Source organism: Anas platyrhynchos, chromosome 3 (genome assembly GCF_047663525.1).
Source record: "Anas platyrhynchos isolate ZD024472 breed Pekin duck chromosome 3, IASCAAS_PekinDuck_T2T, whole genome shotgun sequence".
NCBI lineage: Eukaryota > Metazoa > Chordata > Aves > Anseriformes > Anatidae > Anas > Anas platyrhynchos.
This window is the reverse complement of record NC_092589.1, coordinates 61,285,178-61,302,446: the sequence shown is the minus strand read 5'-3', so window position 1 is coordinate 61,302,446 and position 17,269 is coordinate 61,285,178. Positions and strand designations below refer to the sequence as shown.

The 17,269-nt window shown below is 42.1% G+C and overlaps 1 protein-coding gene across 7 annotated transcripts in view; it reads left to right on the top strand.

The window, feature by feature from the left end:
- Nucleotides 1-14,577, top strand: part of MYB (MYB proto-oncogene, transcription factor) — a 28,105-nt gene extending 13,528 nt beyond the window's left edge. For 4 of the 7 annotated variants that reach the window (XM_038177421.2, XM_027454485.3, XM_072035987.1 and 1 more), the window contains 6 exons: nucleotides 1,045-1,187; nucleotides 1,579-1,693; nucleotides 1,780-1,905; nucleotides 2,584-2,694; nucleotides 3,273-3,380; nucleotides 13,127-14,577. In XM_038177421.2, coding sequence (XP_038033349.1) covers nucleotides 1,045-1,187; nucleotides 1,579-1,693; nucleotides 1,780-1,905; nucleotides 2,584-2,694; nucleotides 3,273-3,380; nucleotides 13,127-13,243 — 720 coding nt within the window. In that variant the 3' untranslated portion in view covers nucleotides 13,244-14,577. The remainder of the gene's footprint in view (nucleotides 1-1,044; nucleotides 1,188-1,578; nucleotides 1,694-1,779; nucleotides 1,906-2,583; nucleotides 2,695-3,272; nucleotides 3,381-13,126) is intronic. The other 3 variants (XM_027454488.3, XM_027454487.3, XM_038177423.2) reach the window with 1 other exon arrangement.
- The last annotated feature ends 2,692 nt before the right edge of the window (nucleotides 14,578-17,269 follow it).

The window sequence follows — 17,269 nt, the reverse complement described above, 5'->3', positions numbered from 1 at the left end:
AATGAGGAGAAAATTGGCCTCTTAAAATTGCCTGGTGTGCACTTTGAAATTCCTGTCCATTGTTGCTTTGTTTCACAGCTGTGGCACTATTTAAAAGTGTTGTGTTTTGGTTTTGTTTGTCTGTTTCTGTTGTGTTTGCCTTGGTTTGGTGTTAGTCCTTACAGTCAGAGAAACACTATTGCATGAAGGTTACCAGAAGATTGCAAGTAATGACCTCCCACTATATCTCCAGTTATGCATTAATCATAAATCATTTGCCAAGTGAAATGATACCACGACACTCACAGATTTGTAGACTTTAGAAATGGAAGCCACATTTTAGGTTACTAAGTAGAACTTGTGCAAAAGCAGTTTTCTCCAGACTGTTACCACTGCCTCCTTTTCAGTCAGCTGTCTCCATTCCAAAACACTCCATGCAGCCATCACAGGCAGCAATTTTCATTTTATGCTGTGACAGTGGAGCACTTTGTTTTGAGAGAGAGATAATAGGAAATTTTGCTTACTGGTATAACTGCTTTATTTACTACTTCAAAAATTCCTCGATTCCCCTAATAAATCTTTGTGGAGTTTAGCCCCATCTCCTGTGAGTTTCTTTTTGAAACATCCCCTACTCCTTTTCACTTGGTTCTTACCTCAAGCAAGAGGTAAGACTTACCTTACTGCTCTTAATTTTAATTAATTACATTAATTAATTTAATTAATTTAAATTAATTACAATATATGTGCAGAAAATCCAAAGCAGGTTTTTAAGATTTTTCTCTTGAAGTGATGGAGAAAGTTTCTGATTGGGACAGAGTGTCATTTTGTTTGTAATTTCCCACTCCAGAAATGCTAGTTTTTGCTTCATGAGTACTCCGACCCGAGTACAGTTTTGTCACATAGTCTGGTACCCCACATGCACCTACCCGTATTGTAGAGAGAGGAGATTTACTTGCAGCAGTGAGAGAGAAATGGTTTCTTTTTCTTCTGTTCAATAAAGTCAACTTAAGAAGTCAGCCTTGCAATCTAGATGGTCTTGCTGATTTTTCCTCTTCCTGCCTACAGTTCTTAAACACCTCATCCAATCATGAAAATCTGAACCTGGACAACCCTGCGCTAACTTCCACACCAGTGTGTGGCCATAAGATGGCTGTTTCCACCCCATTCCACAGGGACCAGACATTCAAAACTCAGAAGGAAAATCATGTGTAAGTCTGTAATTGTATTTTGTTGTCAGATTCACTAGGGTTAACTTTTTCAGGTTTGCACACAACCAAAGTTCTGGGTAACTGTATGCTTCCTGTGGAGATGTGCTCTAATACATTAAGATTTTTCTTAGTTTGGAGTAAAACTTTCACTGAATAACTTCAGAGATGGGTTATTGTCATTCACATAGACTCAAGTTTTTTTTTTAAACAAAGCCGTTCTGCCTTGCCACAGTTAAATAGATGTTCTTCCAGAAAAGAAAAATGGAGTATATGATTGCTGGAAAATATTTTTCAGAGTCTTATCACTGTCGTTGCCTGTATGCATGTATTTTTGTAAGGAGCTAATATTTCTAAGCATGTTCCTTTAAAGTTTTTCTCCCTCTTTCTAAAGTTTCAGAACTCCCGCAATCAAGAGGTCGATATTGGAGAGCTCTCCGAGAACACCCACTCCATTCAAAAACGCACTTGCAGCTCAGGAAATCAAATACGGTCCTTTGAAGATGCTGGTAAGAAGGAAACAATGATAAAAGTTGCTTTGATATTAGTGCAGAGGGATGTTCTGGGACTTGCATGTAACGTTTCTTCCTTTCAGCCTCAAACTCCGACTCATCTTGTAGAAGATCTGCAGGACGTTATCAAGCAGGAGTCGGAGGAATCTGCAATAGTGGCTGGGCTACATGAAAGTGGACCCCCTTTGCTGAAGAAAATCAAACAAGAGGTAAATCGCAAACTTACCTGAGGCAATTTAATTCAGCCCTCTTTGCTGAGAAACTTAGACCAATACCATTTTCTGTTAAATAGCTGTGTCTGTTTTTCTTTCATGTGAGCCCCAAGATCTTAGTGTCGGTTCTATATAGTGTACTAGGCATGCCTAATTCATCTCCCATTGATTTCCATAGAAGTCTTTCTGCTGTTTTCAGCAGGGGTTTGCTTGGGCTGTTCTAATGCAGTTTTCATTTGAAACTTAAAAAGAAAAAAAATTAGACAGGAATTTGGATTGAATCTTTCTAATATTGGTGAAAACTATAGAAGAACCCCACAGGGACCAAGCTACATGGAGTGACTTAGAAACCTGAACATTTGAGGACGTTGCATTATATTACTTTGTCACTAAAATTCTAAAAATACATATATTCTCAATCCCTTTTAGGGGATTAAACTCTTGAATACTGACAGCGCTGAGTGCAAGTATTCAAAGTTTTATTAGGAGGGGATTTTTTTGAGAACCTTGAACATCTTTTTCAACAAAGAGCAAGGTTGCTGTAAAAGAAAGTACTGTAAATGCGTTGTGCACAGCTGTGAAGAATATTTGTTCGATTTGTTAAACAACTGACAGATATATCTGCTTCTGGTCAGTTAGATACTGTTATTTTCATGGTTCCTTTCCTGCTTTTAGGTGGAGTCTCCAACAGATAAAGCTGGAAATTTTTTTTGCTCGAATCACTGGGAAGGGGAAAACCTGAACACTCAGCTCTTTACACATGCACCTACTATGGAAGATATGCCAGTAAGTGCGAGCTTTCACACCACTAAATGATTTTTTTTTTCTGTTTTGCACCCCTTTCAGTTCTTAAAAGGAAAAGATTTTTTATGGTTGACCTTCCTCACCAGTAGGCATTACTTATTACATCCATATTGTTTTCCTGTATTAAGCACATAAGAAGCAAAATTGTGCTCTTAATTAGATCACTGTGATGCGTATAGAAGGCCACAGAAGTTGCAGTCTCTGAAAAAGCCCTTAGTCTTTATAAAAAGCGTGCACGTGGAAGGCATCTGTGCCTGCATATAGAAATGAGTGGGTCACAGAGTTAAAACTGTGAAAAGAAGAAGACACTCTGTTTTGTTTTGTGCAGAGGAGACCTGGCATGTTCATGGTTCCCTTTGTCCCACCAGACTGCTTGGTGCTGCTGTTGTTCTTGCACTCAGGACTTCCAGGCTGAGCTGTGCTCCCAGGCTGAGCATGCATTTGTGGCGGTGCACAGCACTGCTCACTTCACAGTCAGGCTAGGTTTGCTTTTAATATGTTCAAATTCAGGTTGTTTTCTTGAGTTCCTGACAACATTTTTTTTTTCTTTCCCTGTTCAGAATCTTCTTACCAGCTCCATTTTAAAAATGCCAGTGTCGGAAGAGGATGGTAGTTTTCATAAAACATTTGCCATGCCTAGGAACAGGCCACTAGCTAGTCCACTGCAGGTAACAAAAAATACCCTTATATGTATATATATAAATGTCCTTTATGTATGTGTATATGTATACATACCTAATGCTTTCTGACAGACTGATTTTAGGCTTTTGGATAAGGGAGAATGTTCAGGTGAACATGGTTGAGGATTGCGCCATGCCTGTGGATGCAAGGAGATGGTGCTCAGAGCAGTGCTGGGTTGCTGAGCGTGGCAAAGCCTTTCACGTGGGGTGCTGCATCTCAGCAGGCTCCGGTGTTGCAGGGGTGGGATAGTCCCTGGCTGGCTTTCACACCACGCCAACCATTACTCACCAAAGCGATTCCCAGGCACGGTGCGGGAGCTAACGTGGGCCGGAGGCTCTTTCCTGCAGACTTGTTGGACGCGGTTGTGCTGTTTTGGAGAGCAGGAGGGTTTGATAGTAGGGCGCTGGCCAGAACTTGTCAGCCAGCCTGGGGCGGGAGGAGGGACTCCAGCAGCCCTGGTGTGCAGGTTTGGTGCAGCCGGGGCTCCTTGTGCACTAGCTCCGGCAGCACACCGGAGATGCAGGAGACTCCTAAATGCTCCTTGTACATCATGAGGCCTCTGAGCTGAATTAAATGTGCGACACTTTTAATGAGAGACAGGTGTCAGGCTGGATTTGGGGCAGGTAGGCTTCTTCCAAGTGTTAGCAGTTGTATACATTTGCTATGTTTTTGAATAAATAAATCACTATTATATAGGGCCTGGTCCAAAGCCCACCAAAGTCATTAGCAGCCTTTTTGTCAATTTGTGTAGACTTCAGATCAGGCCCTCCAACCTCTTTCAGAGAACAAAATGCAGTGTAGATAATGATTAATTGTACTTCCACTACAACCCTTATTTTTGAGGTGGATGAGTAAGTGATTTTACATCCCTGCTCCACATGGGTGAGTTGAGGGAGAGCGTGTCATTCCCCAGAGTGAGTCACTGTCAGAAAGGAAATTATAACTCCACTGTTCCTGACTTTCAGAAAGACAGTCCACGTGGCTAAACCTTTATTTCCCCTCTCTCTCTAAAATTTACAGTAGGGGTTATTTGCAGTAAAAAAGAATGAACGAAACCTGGTTTAGATTAAGCCTTTCTAGCCTGGCATTATAAAGATATTAAAATTTCACACATGTCCCCGTTTTTGCATTTCAAGCATCAGTAATATATGCTGATGGCAGTAACAGACCTGTGTGAGAACTGGATTTTTGTTTTGTAGGAATTCCATGATTTCATCACATATTTTCCCTTTGAAATGTGAATGAAATATCCTGAAATTTAAACAAAGCAAACCACTTCTGGATGAAACATTACAGTTTACTGTGGAGCAGGTTTACATTTTGCGTTGTAGAGTTTTTCGGTGAAAACAGCTTCAGGGAGCAGGGTCAGTGTCTCCCCTCTTCAGGGGGGTGTCCACAGTGGCAAAGACTCACCCTCACACTTCCTGATTTGCTCTTTGCTCATGAGCTGCACCACAGTAGGGGGCCAGAGGAAGGTTTGAAGACTCGCCCTCTCTCTGCAACCTGAATTTAAGGCAGTCATTTGGGGCCTGACCTTGAACCATCTCGTGGTGGAGCAACCCAGGGCTCCCACTCTGTGGGTACATGTGCCTGGGTTCTCTGGTGCCTGGCCATGTCCAGGAGCCGGACCACAGGCTCCTCAGTAGACTTAGGGCAAAATTTTCAGGTAGCTAAACAGAATTATGGCGTAGGTTGTCCTGTTATGTGGTGGTTGCCTGCGCTCTGCCTGTAATAAAAATGAAGCATCTGAGGTGCCTGTAGAGTAGGATCTTTTGATCTTGGGTATAACAATGTTATGTTTCCTGCTATCTAAAAATAATTTCTTTACAAGCTGCTATAAACGAAAGGTCTTGTTTAACCTACTCTTCTAACTCATGCTGATTTTGGCCAGGAAGTTTATACAAATAAGGTTGTGGCCTATTCTGGAACCCATTCTTTAGTCCTTGGTCAGGAAAAACCTTTAGTTTTGCATGCTAAAAGTCAGGTATTCTCATTGTTTAGATAAAGAGGACTTTTGCTTAGGTAGAACTGAGTTAAAAAGGATTTCCCAACTCATCTCAGTGTTTAAAAAGTGTTGAACTGAAAGAAAAAGCAGCTGTAAAAAGCCCCCAAATGAATACTTAGTTGCAGCTTCTTTGTGTACCAGTATGAAGGTAAAATTATTCTACTTGACAATGAAGAAACACTGAGTGTTTCAACTGAAATGTAACCTAAACAAAAAAAAAAATAATGAGGTTAGAGGCATATGTATCTGCAGCATAGACAGGTTTTTCAGAATGAAATACAGACATTTCATGACACTGCTGTACTGGGTGTCCACCACTGAACAGTCTTAGTGCCACGGCTATGAGGGGGAATCTTCTTCCCCAACAAAGCTTGCTTGGCCCCAAGAGGGGAATTTGGTGTCATACAGCACCAAAAAGAGCTGTGGTCTGGATCTGATTCATGCCAGAATGGGTGTGCTGCTGCTGTGTCCCTGTGCTCCCCATCCGTCACAGGGTAGCCGTGTGCCTGTCTTGAGTACACAGCCTGTCTAAAGGGTGCAAAGGTGCAAAGCAATTGAAAATGCTGGTATTTGCGCTTCATTTTTGACTTGTAGCATTTTGTACGTGATCAGATTTTAATGTGTTACTGTTCCATGCTTTCCAGCTTTTTGTTGTGTTGGCCATGTACACGTATTCACACGCAAACACATGGATGCACACACACTGAACTAAATCCATCGATTCCATGCAGGTAGAAATGAAACACCAGGGAACTCATCGGGGTGAAATTTAATTGTGTCTGCATATGTTTACATTGCTGCTGTTAATACTTTGGGACTGATCCAACAATTCTTACTGAGGCAAATTCTCATTGACTTCAGTCCAAGCATGAATTATAGCACTCTTTCCACACTGGGATGTGTGCATGGAGAGGGAAGAGAGAAAGAGCACTACACTTTTTTTTTTCTCCCAATACTCTTTTAATACACTTTGTTCCTAAAAATCCATTTTGTTTTAAATTTCAACTTACTTAAGAAGGAAGTAGTGTATTTACCAGCCTGCAACATTTTTCATTGTTTTAGTAACTTGCACTGCATTTACTTAAAGAAAAAGATTCTTGGCTAGCCATAAGCTCACCAAAGTGTTTGATTACTTACAAACACTCAAAGCAAACTCTTAAAGATACTTTTTACTGCATTTTGGATGCACAACTGATCGTATGCAACTTGGTAAATGATAGCTGATGACCGTATCAGTTGGCATGATGTGATTCACCATCACTTGAGAGGAACAGCATGTGACATCATTTGGCAGGCGAGGGCAGGATATAACGGCACTGGGAATGTGGCAGTATCAGTATTACATGCCAGAACAAGGGGAGAAAATGTCCTTAAATCCAAGGAGTTTGGGCTTCATCCTCATTTGGTCCCTTCTCTGTAAAATGCTGGGAGTAAATGCACTGTGTGTAGGACCTTTCTAGTAAAGTGTGAAGATTCAGCCTGCAGTTTTGTCCTGCAGGGCAAATCTTATGGTTGTGCATTGGATATTCTTTTTCTGGCAGGAACAGGAGATATCTTACCATCCCCATGTGTTGCCTAAGCATGGAATTAGTGTTACACTGCATTGCATGGATCCCAAATATTTTTGCTTCATATTGGCAGAGTTAGTTACAACCAGTGTTCTATATTTTTGTCACTCATACCACGCTCAGTTTTACTGCAGGGAGATCTTGGCCTCACTAGGAATTTTTTCAAGGGTTAAGATTTTGGCATAGCGTATGAGGCAGACTGATGATCTATACAGAGCATTTGCTTGAATTGCACCAAATAAGTGGTTACATAAAAACTATGTTTCTGGCTGTTCCTGTCTAAAAGTTATGTTTTATTTCTCATTATGTTCTGTAGCCAGTCAAACAAGTAGCAGTACATAATTCAAACTATCCTAACATAGACATTTTAACAGTTAGAAAAGTAGGCTAAATTGTAGGCCATCCACCTAACCCTGCAGGCTATCAAAAGACACCATGAAATGGAGCCTTTTAAGAAAATAGCGCTGCTTTGATATCTTCTTCCCCCAGTTACAAAGGAAACAACACAAGGTAAAAGCCCTGCAAGCTAAAGAGAATGTTCTTAAACCCATAGCTCCTGTCACTTTCCATTTTTTAACCACAGACTGACACGTTTCAGCTCGAATTTCCTGACTTTCAGCGGTTTATGTAACCCTTTTCTTTAAAGAGTAAGTTTAAAGGATTTTAAAACAGTTACTTAGTTAACCTTTTCAAGAGCGTGAGCTGTCATTAGCCTTAATTTTCTCCATTTAAAAAGCAAGTTGTGGAATTTCATTTCCAGCTAGTTGGAAGACAAAGCTTATAGGCGAGGCAGCAGGCTTTCCTGCAGCAGCAGACCTCAAGAGGAGCCTTTCTCTGGCTTTCCTCCACGCCTCTTTCAGGCAAGAAGATCTCAAAGTCTCATACTCTGCTTTGTTTAATCTAGGGAAAGGGGAAAACATGCTGTGTTCAAGTCCTGGGAGTTTCAAGATTTACATAGCAAAGAAAAGTAGCTGTGAAGTTCTCCCGCACCAACGTTATCTGTTCTCTCCTGATCTGTGCAGGAGCTGTGCTTTGTTCAGGTGAGGAAAGCAAAGGGAGGTTGGAAGGTACAGGTCGGTCATTGCATGTTTTCTTCCCAGAGCAGAAGAATTTAGGGTGTGAACAGTTCAGGAGTTGTAGCTGTGCTGAGCAGGTGATGGTCTCTCAGCTTTCAGAAGCTGTGGAGCAGTTGCAGAAAAGGGAAGGCTTGGCAGTCAGCCATTTGCAGCCCTGTGTTCTCATCTGTGAATACAAATAAAATTACTTAAGGTCCAAACTAGAAAGGTACCGAAGATCCTAATGTGAGTTCCAGGTGCTCAGACCATTTCCATCTCTCCCCCGTTAATCTTACTTAGAGAGCTCATAGTTCTCAAACATGAGTTTTGTCTGAGTGAGGGCTTCAGGGTTAAGCTCTTAAAAGCACCATCAAATAGCTCTGCCTAGCACTGGCATCAGGCTTTTAATAAAAGCTGAAGAGTTTGGCTGTTTTTTTCTTGCACATGTAGCAAGCTGTATTTCTGAACAACTGCAGAAACCACAGAGTTTGGGGAAAGGCTGTCCCACGCCCCAGAGAAAAACTAGCAGAAATAGTGCTCTGCCTTAGGAAATGGAGTGGAGTAGTAGAGTTCTTAGCTGGTCTTTGCTGTCTGCTCATGATCAGTAGAAGAGCTTCCCTTGCTTCTGCATTCTTACGGAATGGAAAACCAAACAGTTATACATTAAATCCATCACATCACATCCTGCTACAAAAATCCTTTGTTTAGGGCACCGGCATTGATTGTTTCAGTGCTTAGGAAGGAATACTGAGTTTCTGTTGCAAGCCTTCTCTTCTGTGGCATGTTCTGCAGATTTGGCTAATGTGACGCAAATGTATGTAACACCAGCAACTTTGCTGGAGTTGCTGAAGACATCTGTCAGTGCAGTGGGGATTTAAAATCTGTCTTTTAAAATATTTCTTTGCCAAAACACTCGTACAGCACTTCCAGCAGTTGGCGAGCTCTTGCAGGGCGCTGCTGCAGCGGTGTTTGGTTTTGCTGTCCCCTCTCAGGCAAGGTGCTGTGATGCAGGAACTCTCTTACAGCACATGAAGAGGCGGGCTTGAGTGCAGAGAGTTTGAAGAGCACCTTTCCAGAGGCTTTTCTTTCCTTACTCTTGTCTGTTTTCTCTAGATGGTCCAAGTTTTTATTTAAAGTGCTTTAACTGGATATCCCAGTTACAGCTCTGACAGCTTGTTTACTGTTCACATCTGCCCAAGGGCAGTTGAAGGCACATTACAGGATAAGTGAGGTAGTCCTGCTGCCAGGAGAAGGATGTGCTGGTAGGATTACTGAGGTTAAAAAAAAAAAAAAAAGAAAAGAAAAAGAAAAAAAGAACCAGGGTGAACAACAGAGCTGGAACTGTACCATGGGTCTGTAATTTTATGCTATGGGAACTCACAGTAGCATACCTTCTTCTTCCCTTACTCCCAGTTTTAATTTTAAAAGCTGCTGTGCATGGAAGAGAAAAATGCAGCTATGGAAATGCTGGCAGACAAGGCTTAAATTCTTTTAATTAACAGCAAAATTAAGAGTAGTGTCCTGCTCTTTGAGCCAATAAAAGACATATTTGGAATGAATCATACTGCGGAAATCCCTTTCTTTCCCCACTGGCTAGGGATTTAGGTGCCAAAAGGAACACCTCACTCTTAGACGGCTGAATTTAAGTGGAATGAATCCCCTGATCTGATGAAAACATGCACATCAGTTTCAGTGGGTTTGGGGTCAGGCCTTTTGGCTTCTAATTACAAAGCTTCTGCATTTCCATCCATTGATCTGCAGAGTTGGACCTTTAAAAGTGATAGGGGAGATCAAATGAGCTTTTTCCAAAGGGAGTGTTTTAACTCTGTTTCTGTGCTGTTTTCCTGCATGCCCCTAGCTTTTTGCCCAGTTCTCTTCTCTTCTGATGAGTCTGGGAAGCACTGCTGTCTGCAGGGCACCGATGCTTTCTGGTAGCAGAGCCATGTCAATACTCGCTGAGACGCTAACATGGAAGGACACAACGTGTTTCTCAGTCTCCAGTTTTGCTTCCCCTTTTTACTCGGTGATCCCTAAGCTGCGGGTGTTCAGCCCCGGAACCTGGGTCGTGAGACCCAGCGCTCCCTGCCAAGAGTGGAAGCGGAGTTTCTCGCGTTCAGATGACTTTCACACATGCCTCCGGCGCTGCGCTGCAGGGCTGGCAAGGCAGAGGCATTGTGCTTTGTTATGTGCTTGCTGCTCAGAGCCAAGACTTCACACAGAATATGTTTATTAAAAATGCCTACTGTAAATGTTACGTGAGTTCCCCGGGATGAAATTGAAAATTCTCAGTAAGTAGGCTGCTTTAGTAAATACACCACTTTGGGTCAAATTCTGCATTCGCCATCTTCAGTGAGATTGGAAAGTTAGTTTCTTTTAATATATTGCCCTAGGAGGAAAAAAAAAAAGTGTAATGTGTTTCTGGGAAAATAATATCAAGGTTGAAACTCAGTGAGGCAGCCTGTCCCACACTGTCTCTCCAGCAGAATTTTGTACAGGCAGGAGTTGGGGATCCGACTGATCCTCCCGTTGCTTCCCATGCCGGCTGCACCCTGATTCCCCGGGGTGCTGGGACACCCTGGGACACCCTGGGAGAGGGCAAGGGGTTACAGCCCATGCGGCTTCTGCTGCTCCTCTGACATCAGGCTAAATGAAGACCAGGCTTTAGGTGGAATGAGTGACATGTAGCAGCCTGCTGAGATGTTGGAGATACCAGGATACAGATTTTTTTTTCTTTCTTTTCTAAACACATGGCTGTTAATACAAAGAGCTCAGTGTAGATATTAACAATTAAGCCTAATTTATGAAATTGGGACACTACTTGCCTGAAGTTACTTCCAATTTTTAAAAATTGGGCTTTTCCTGATATGTTTTCAGTTATTTAGGGGACTGCTGATCTAACCTCTTTAGACCAGTGCTTTGAAGTTTTGGAAGATAACAGAGAAACATTGTCTGGACACATATTTCTGTCCTTCAAAATGATGGATATTTTGGAACTGCCAATTGCTTTTGAGGTGCGCAGACCAAATCTGACTTCTATGCAAGACTGATGGCATTGCACCAGCCCTAATGGTATCAAGCATTAGCAGCCCTAATGGTATCAAGCATTAGCCTTGATGCAAATGTCTCTGAGATAATATGGGAAAGTGTATAAGTCCCACTGAGGAGCTGTACGAGGTTGCAGGTTCCCAGCTTATGTAGGCACCTTTGTAAAAGTTACCCTGGAAGCTGTTTAAGCAAAACATAAGAGAAACTGTGGCATGTCCCATGCACGTCTGCAGCACACAAAAAGTGTGTCACACCTGGTTTTGGCTGCGGTGTGTACCCGAGGCTGAGCCACAGCACAAAGTATACAGCCCACTCAGGATGAACAACACCAGAAAGAGGTGTATCATGTTTGTTCACTTCACAGGGGTGGCTTTCACACAAAAAGCTGCAGAAACTAATGATCTGAGGTTGGACCTTGTTCTCCTTCACATGGAGAACTACTGAAACTTGGCAGGAGTTTTGCCTACAAAAAGTCATCAGGAACAGAGGCAACATTTGAAACATCTACAGAGAAGAGAAAGCCATGTCTGGGGAATCACAGAGGACTAGCATGCTTGTCCCCATCTTGGTTGTGCTTGCTCTTTGGTTTTGTCCCTTTTGAGCCTGTAAGCCCTCCAGAACAGGGAACCTCCATCCTTGTGTCTGTACCAGTGCCATAATTAGGGCATGTAATGAAATCTATCTCCATTTTGTATGTTGCAGAGCCTTTTGACTATACATACGCCCCAGATAACACTGTTTACAGTCTGAAGAGCAATCTTTTAGAGCGTAGTTTAAGGATCCTCTTGCACAGCTAGCAACTAGAAGGAGCATCATAAAGAGCCATGGGCTTGTCAGGACACTTCTGCTCTTAGCAGACAGTTTGCAGTCCACTAATGCTTCACCCAGTGTCCTAGTTTTTGGGAGGGCTTTGGCCATCTTGTTGAGTGATGTAGATCTTGAAATGCAAAGCTGACCCTGTTGAAAGCAAACGAAAACAGTTTTGTCTCCTGATTTGTCTTTGTTGGTGGATCTTTGGGCTTAGACCTTCTTAACCTTGAAGAGTACTTTGACCCCCTTTTTGGCAGGCAACCTTCAGCTGAGGACAGCCGTGTGCTTTTTTGGAATGCAGGGCGTTCATGCAACTGCTTCTATATAACAATCTAGTTTTTATTTAGGGCTTAATGAATACCTCAATGTGGAAAAACAGATAGACTAAGTGAAAGAGTTCAAGAAATAAAACAAAACATGTGTGTATAAGTGTGTGTGTGTTATACTGGTAAATTCCAGGAGCTTTGAAATTTCTTTACTGTTTATAGCTCAAGGCAATGAGAAACATCTCGCATGGGTAGTGAGTAAATAAACACACTGCACACAGCCTTCTGTGCAGATATGTTTATCTCACTTCAACATTATACTAAATGGTGTCTCTAACCTCCATAAATACCACAAGAAGTAAAATGGCTTACTCGATAATTAAAATGCTGTTTCTGCCAAGGGTCCCCCCACGTCTCTTCTCTTTTGCCAGAGGAGCTCTGCTAATGGGCACGTGCTAATCGCTGCGCACAGGTGAAAGCAGCTTTGAGCGCGGGCCTGTTTGTTAGCTGTGGTCAGGCCATCGGGATCATCAGGGTGGTTCAGGGAGTGCAGAGGCATTGCAGCTGCATCGCTAGAATGAGGGCTCAGCAGTCATTTTTCTGTGGTTACTGCACCAAGCATAACTGAAGGTTTTAACCTGCCTGTGCCCTGTTGACTGTAAAGTCCACCTGCAAATGAAGTGTCTGTTTAGACCTTAAATGGAGAGGAAAGATGAAAGGCGAGGCTGTAAATGTGGACTTGTAGAGAAGAAACCCAGTGGGAACTTGAGAGGTTTTGAATCCTGGCTCTGCTGGGTGGTGTGGTCTGCCTGCCCCTCAGGTCACAAGCTGGGAAGCAAGGACAACACGTTTTTGGCTCTTGTGTCAAGGCTTCACTTTCTGTGGAGATGGTACAACATCCTGCTGTAGCTTCACTCAACTCTTAAATAAACCAGTTCATGTGATGTTCACCCCAAATCTCCCCACTGTTTACTTCCAACTCAGCATCTGAACAATGCTTGGGAGTCAGCGTCCTGCGGGAAGATCGAGGACCAGATGGCCCTGACCGACCAGGCGCGCAAGTACATGGCCGCGTTCCCAACCCGGACTCTGGTGATGTGAAAGGGCCGACGGACTTCTCCGGAGAAGCATTATGGTTGTCAAACACTCCACGTTCGCTGGGAAGTCCCTGTTCCTCTGCGTGAAGACTTTCATTGAATGGGAGACAAGCCTATCTTTGTTGTGGTACAACAGTTGGGAGCAGCACGAAGTGCATTTAGTCACTGAGCATATATATTCTTGTTGGATTTCACCCAACTTAAGAGGATTTTTTTTTTTTTGAGTAAGCGATACTTGCCTAAATTATTAGGTACTAAGTTTTAATCAGTAATTAATGATCTTAAGTGCAGACTTACAATACAGGTAATTTTTTTTTTTTTGTACTTTCTGAGATCAAGCAGACCTAATGCACCAGTATTGTTATTTCAGTGATGTGCTATCCAGGGGTGGGGTTTTGTTTGTTTCTTTTTTATTTTTTTTTATAATAAAGAGCAGGTACTCAGATTTATTTTAAATCACTGAACAAAATGCATTGGTGTAAAATACCGAAGTGAAAAGCATTACTACACACGCTAGTCTGTGCAAAGGGGGAAAACTGATCCAAGATTGTGAATGCTCAGACATCCATGCCTCTTGAAATACTCTTTCATCCTGTTTATGGTTCTAGACCATTATACATTGTGTGTTTCTGTTGGGGGGGTTAATTAGCTTGCTTTAAAAAAAATATTACTGTATGAAACATAGATTTATGAAAAAAATTATATTTTTATTCAGTAATTTAATTTTGTAAATGCCAAATGAATACTGTGTTTTGCTGCTACAGACCTTAGCGTGTAGACATGCTGCTAGTGTAAAAGGAGCAGTAGAGCTTTATATGGAAAGAAAACAGATGTTGATGTTAGCTAATTGACTATGCACTAGCATTTCAGACCTTTTTATTTTAAATTTTTTTTACATCATTTATATTTTCCCCTTTTTTTTTATAAGCAATATTTTTGAACACTGTTCCTGGGAGATTTTTTTTGTCTGGATGTGTTGTTTTGTTTCTCATTGGTTTATAACAGCATGTATTGCACCTTCACATGTTTGGGAGAACACTGTCTTGTTCATGTTGTCTGTTTTGTTCCATGTCTAGCTAATTGTTCCCTAACTTGGGTCTTGTGTACTGAATCAGGTTCTTAGAAATACATGGTTCTTTGTACTGCCATACCAAACCTTTATCGATATGGCAAAACACTGATTTTATTTTATTTTTTTATTTTTTATTTTTTTTTAATAACAGCCTTTGACTTTGCTGCCTTAATAGCATTTGGTGCAGCTTCATCTGCACTTAATTTTTTATACGACAATGTACTGCCTTGTAGATAAATAAAGTGTGTTCTTTTTTACTTAAACCCGCATGGTCTCCTAATCTTGTTTGTCTTTAATGTTTTGGCAGTGTTGTTACAGGCAACAATCAAGCCACGAAGGTTTTTTTCCAGCACACTTAGATAAGTGGGGAAGAGAGTTTTGCACACCATAGGTAGCCTCAACATCCTCAATTCTCATTGATTGTTAACAAAGTTGAAGGAGCACAGCACAAAACAGTAGTTGGCAGGTTCCGGGCTCAAGGTGCATCTTGTAGGGACACCAAGGTCCAGGTCAGCTTCAGCTCATGGGAGGGTAACTGCAGCTTGTACGCAAAACTGCCGTTTTACCAAAATATTGGCTAATCTGTTCCTTCATTTAAGACCATCAGATCAGGAATTAACTGAATAAGAATGAAATATTCTGGAGCTCCAATACTGTGGAACAAACTTGTTCACACCTGTCTTTCTTAAGAAACCAGAGGTTAGAATGTACTTCAAAACCCCAGGGCATTTTGCTCCACAGCAAGTTACTGGGCAGACCTGAGGACATTCAGCTCCAGAAAAGCTAGAAAATATAAATGATTGGCTTCCTAAAATAATAAAAAGAAAGAAGCATGCAACTTGCAAGGAAAAATTTTCTTTTTATTTAGGAGCCTGAAAATGCATCCTTTGCTGAAGTTTCTGCAAGTGCTCCAAAGTCATTCCTGAGAGCAGACTACAGCTCTGTGAAGGAATCAATTGAGGTCAGTCCCAAAAGCTCTCTGAAGGCTGTTGGCAAGGGCTAGGGTGCATCAAAGCCCCATAGCTGTTTAGGGGAGAGCTGTCCCAGTAGGGACATGTAGGAGTATTATTTGTGGCTCTGCTGCTGCCGTGCTCATACAGAGCATCCCAGGGAGCATCACACTAATTTTAGAAAGGGGAACCTGAGCTTTCCAGGATCGGGAGGTTGGCAGGAGGAGTGGAGGGGGGTAGATGCAGAGAAGAAGGACCAGTTTCCAAGCCTACGTAGTGGAGGGACCCAGGGAGAGGCAGCCCCTAGGTAGTTTAGGAGCAGTTACTGCAGGCAGGCCCCCAGAGCAGGGTATGGATTACAGAGGAGAGGAAGTCTGCGGGAGCACTTGCGTTTGTGAAGGCTGTGGGCTCAAGCCATAGAAACGCTTATGCAAGATGCACAAGGGGACTGCAGGGCTTCATGGGGTGCAACTTGGGAAGAGGGAAAGGTCTGTCTTTGAGGCATGCCACAGCTTAAGCAACGTGTTGCAGCTTAAAGGAAAAAAAAAAAAAAAAAAGGAAAAAGAAACACCAAGCTTACAACAGGTCTTAGAGGCAAAGCTCTTGCTTTGTGAGGCTCCAGCTGTAACTGCACCAGGCATGGCAGAGTTTAAACAGGTCATTATCCAGCTCCCTGTGCAGAGCAGTGCTGGGAAGCATGGAGGTTCACTCTGCAGGTGCCCACATGAGGATTTTCATTTTCCTATGCCTACAGCTGATTTAAAACACATTTTTAATATGCAAAGTCATCGCAATAATTTTCTTGTTTATGGGCACGCTTACCTCTAATACGGAGGAAAATGTTTCTTTTTCTCCTCTCTCATTTCACTGAAAATGTAAACCACTTGCTAGATTAAGGGTGATTTGCATATGATTCTGCGTGCATGTGGCACTCAGCATGAGCGAAGGAAAAGGCTTTGTTTGAATGCTGTAGCCCAGGAACCTGATTATTTTTCCTCCACCAATACTCAGTAAATTTCCTTTGCAACAAAAGTGCCACCTCCTACATGTCTTTCTCACACGAGTATCCCCACCACGTGACCGTGTTCTGTTTACAGTCAAAATACACATCTTTCTTTCAGAGGTCCAAGAGGTATCCTACATGTCTGTCAAATTCTGTCTTGAGTATTGACAGGCAGGCAAGATTTATCCTGAGTCAGGTCCCTGTAAATGGTCTTGGTGATAGTTATTTGGCCGTGCAGTGGCCCTTTGTGCAGGTGTATAGCCATCCCAGACTCATTTAAAGCTAGAGTAACCTAACAAAATGAAGGGAAAACAGGTTCAGTCAAGTTCTTATTTAATGGAGGGTAGATATTTAGCTCAAATTCCTATTAACCTTTCTCTTCACTGTAATTATAACTTAATAATGTTGTAAGTGGGAATTCTTTTGATTTCTGAAAAGAATGTAAATTATCATTTCAGCATGTGCCATTAATTAAAAATGAAGAGGCAAAGGAGCCAGGGCAAAAAAGAAGGAAAATACCAGACTATGAGGTGTTTCCCAGCTAGACTACATAATTCTCTAGCTTTCCTCAGCACATTGTTCCTCAGTAAAATATACTCTATGCAGAGTCCCAGGGGTTCAAGTCCCACAGGTCCTACCTATGTGAAAGCTATCAGCCTAAACTGGAAAAGTGCCAGAGCTTGGAATGTTTGGGGGAAAAAATAAAAACAACAAACACATACACACACACACACAAATAAATAAAAAAAAAATCACTACAACTTGAATGAATGAGACAGACATTGTCCTTAGGAGCCAAAACAAGTCTGCTGAGGGTAAAGCACAGAGTGCAGCACTAAATATTCTGTAGCAGAGTGTGATCTTCCAAAAAAGCCAGAAAAAGTTTTTTTGTCAGTATTTGAAATCTTGATCCTCATCCACACCACCTAAGTCAATGGCCACCAACACTCCCTCAAGCCTACACAGCCAGTCATGTAGACAGAGGGTGTTTTGTAGACTTATAGG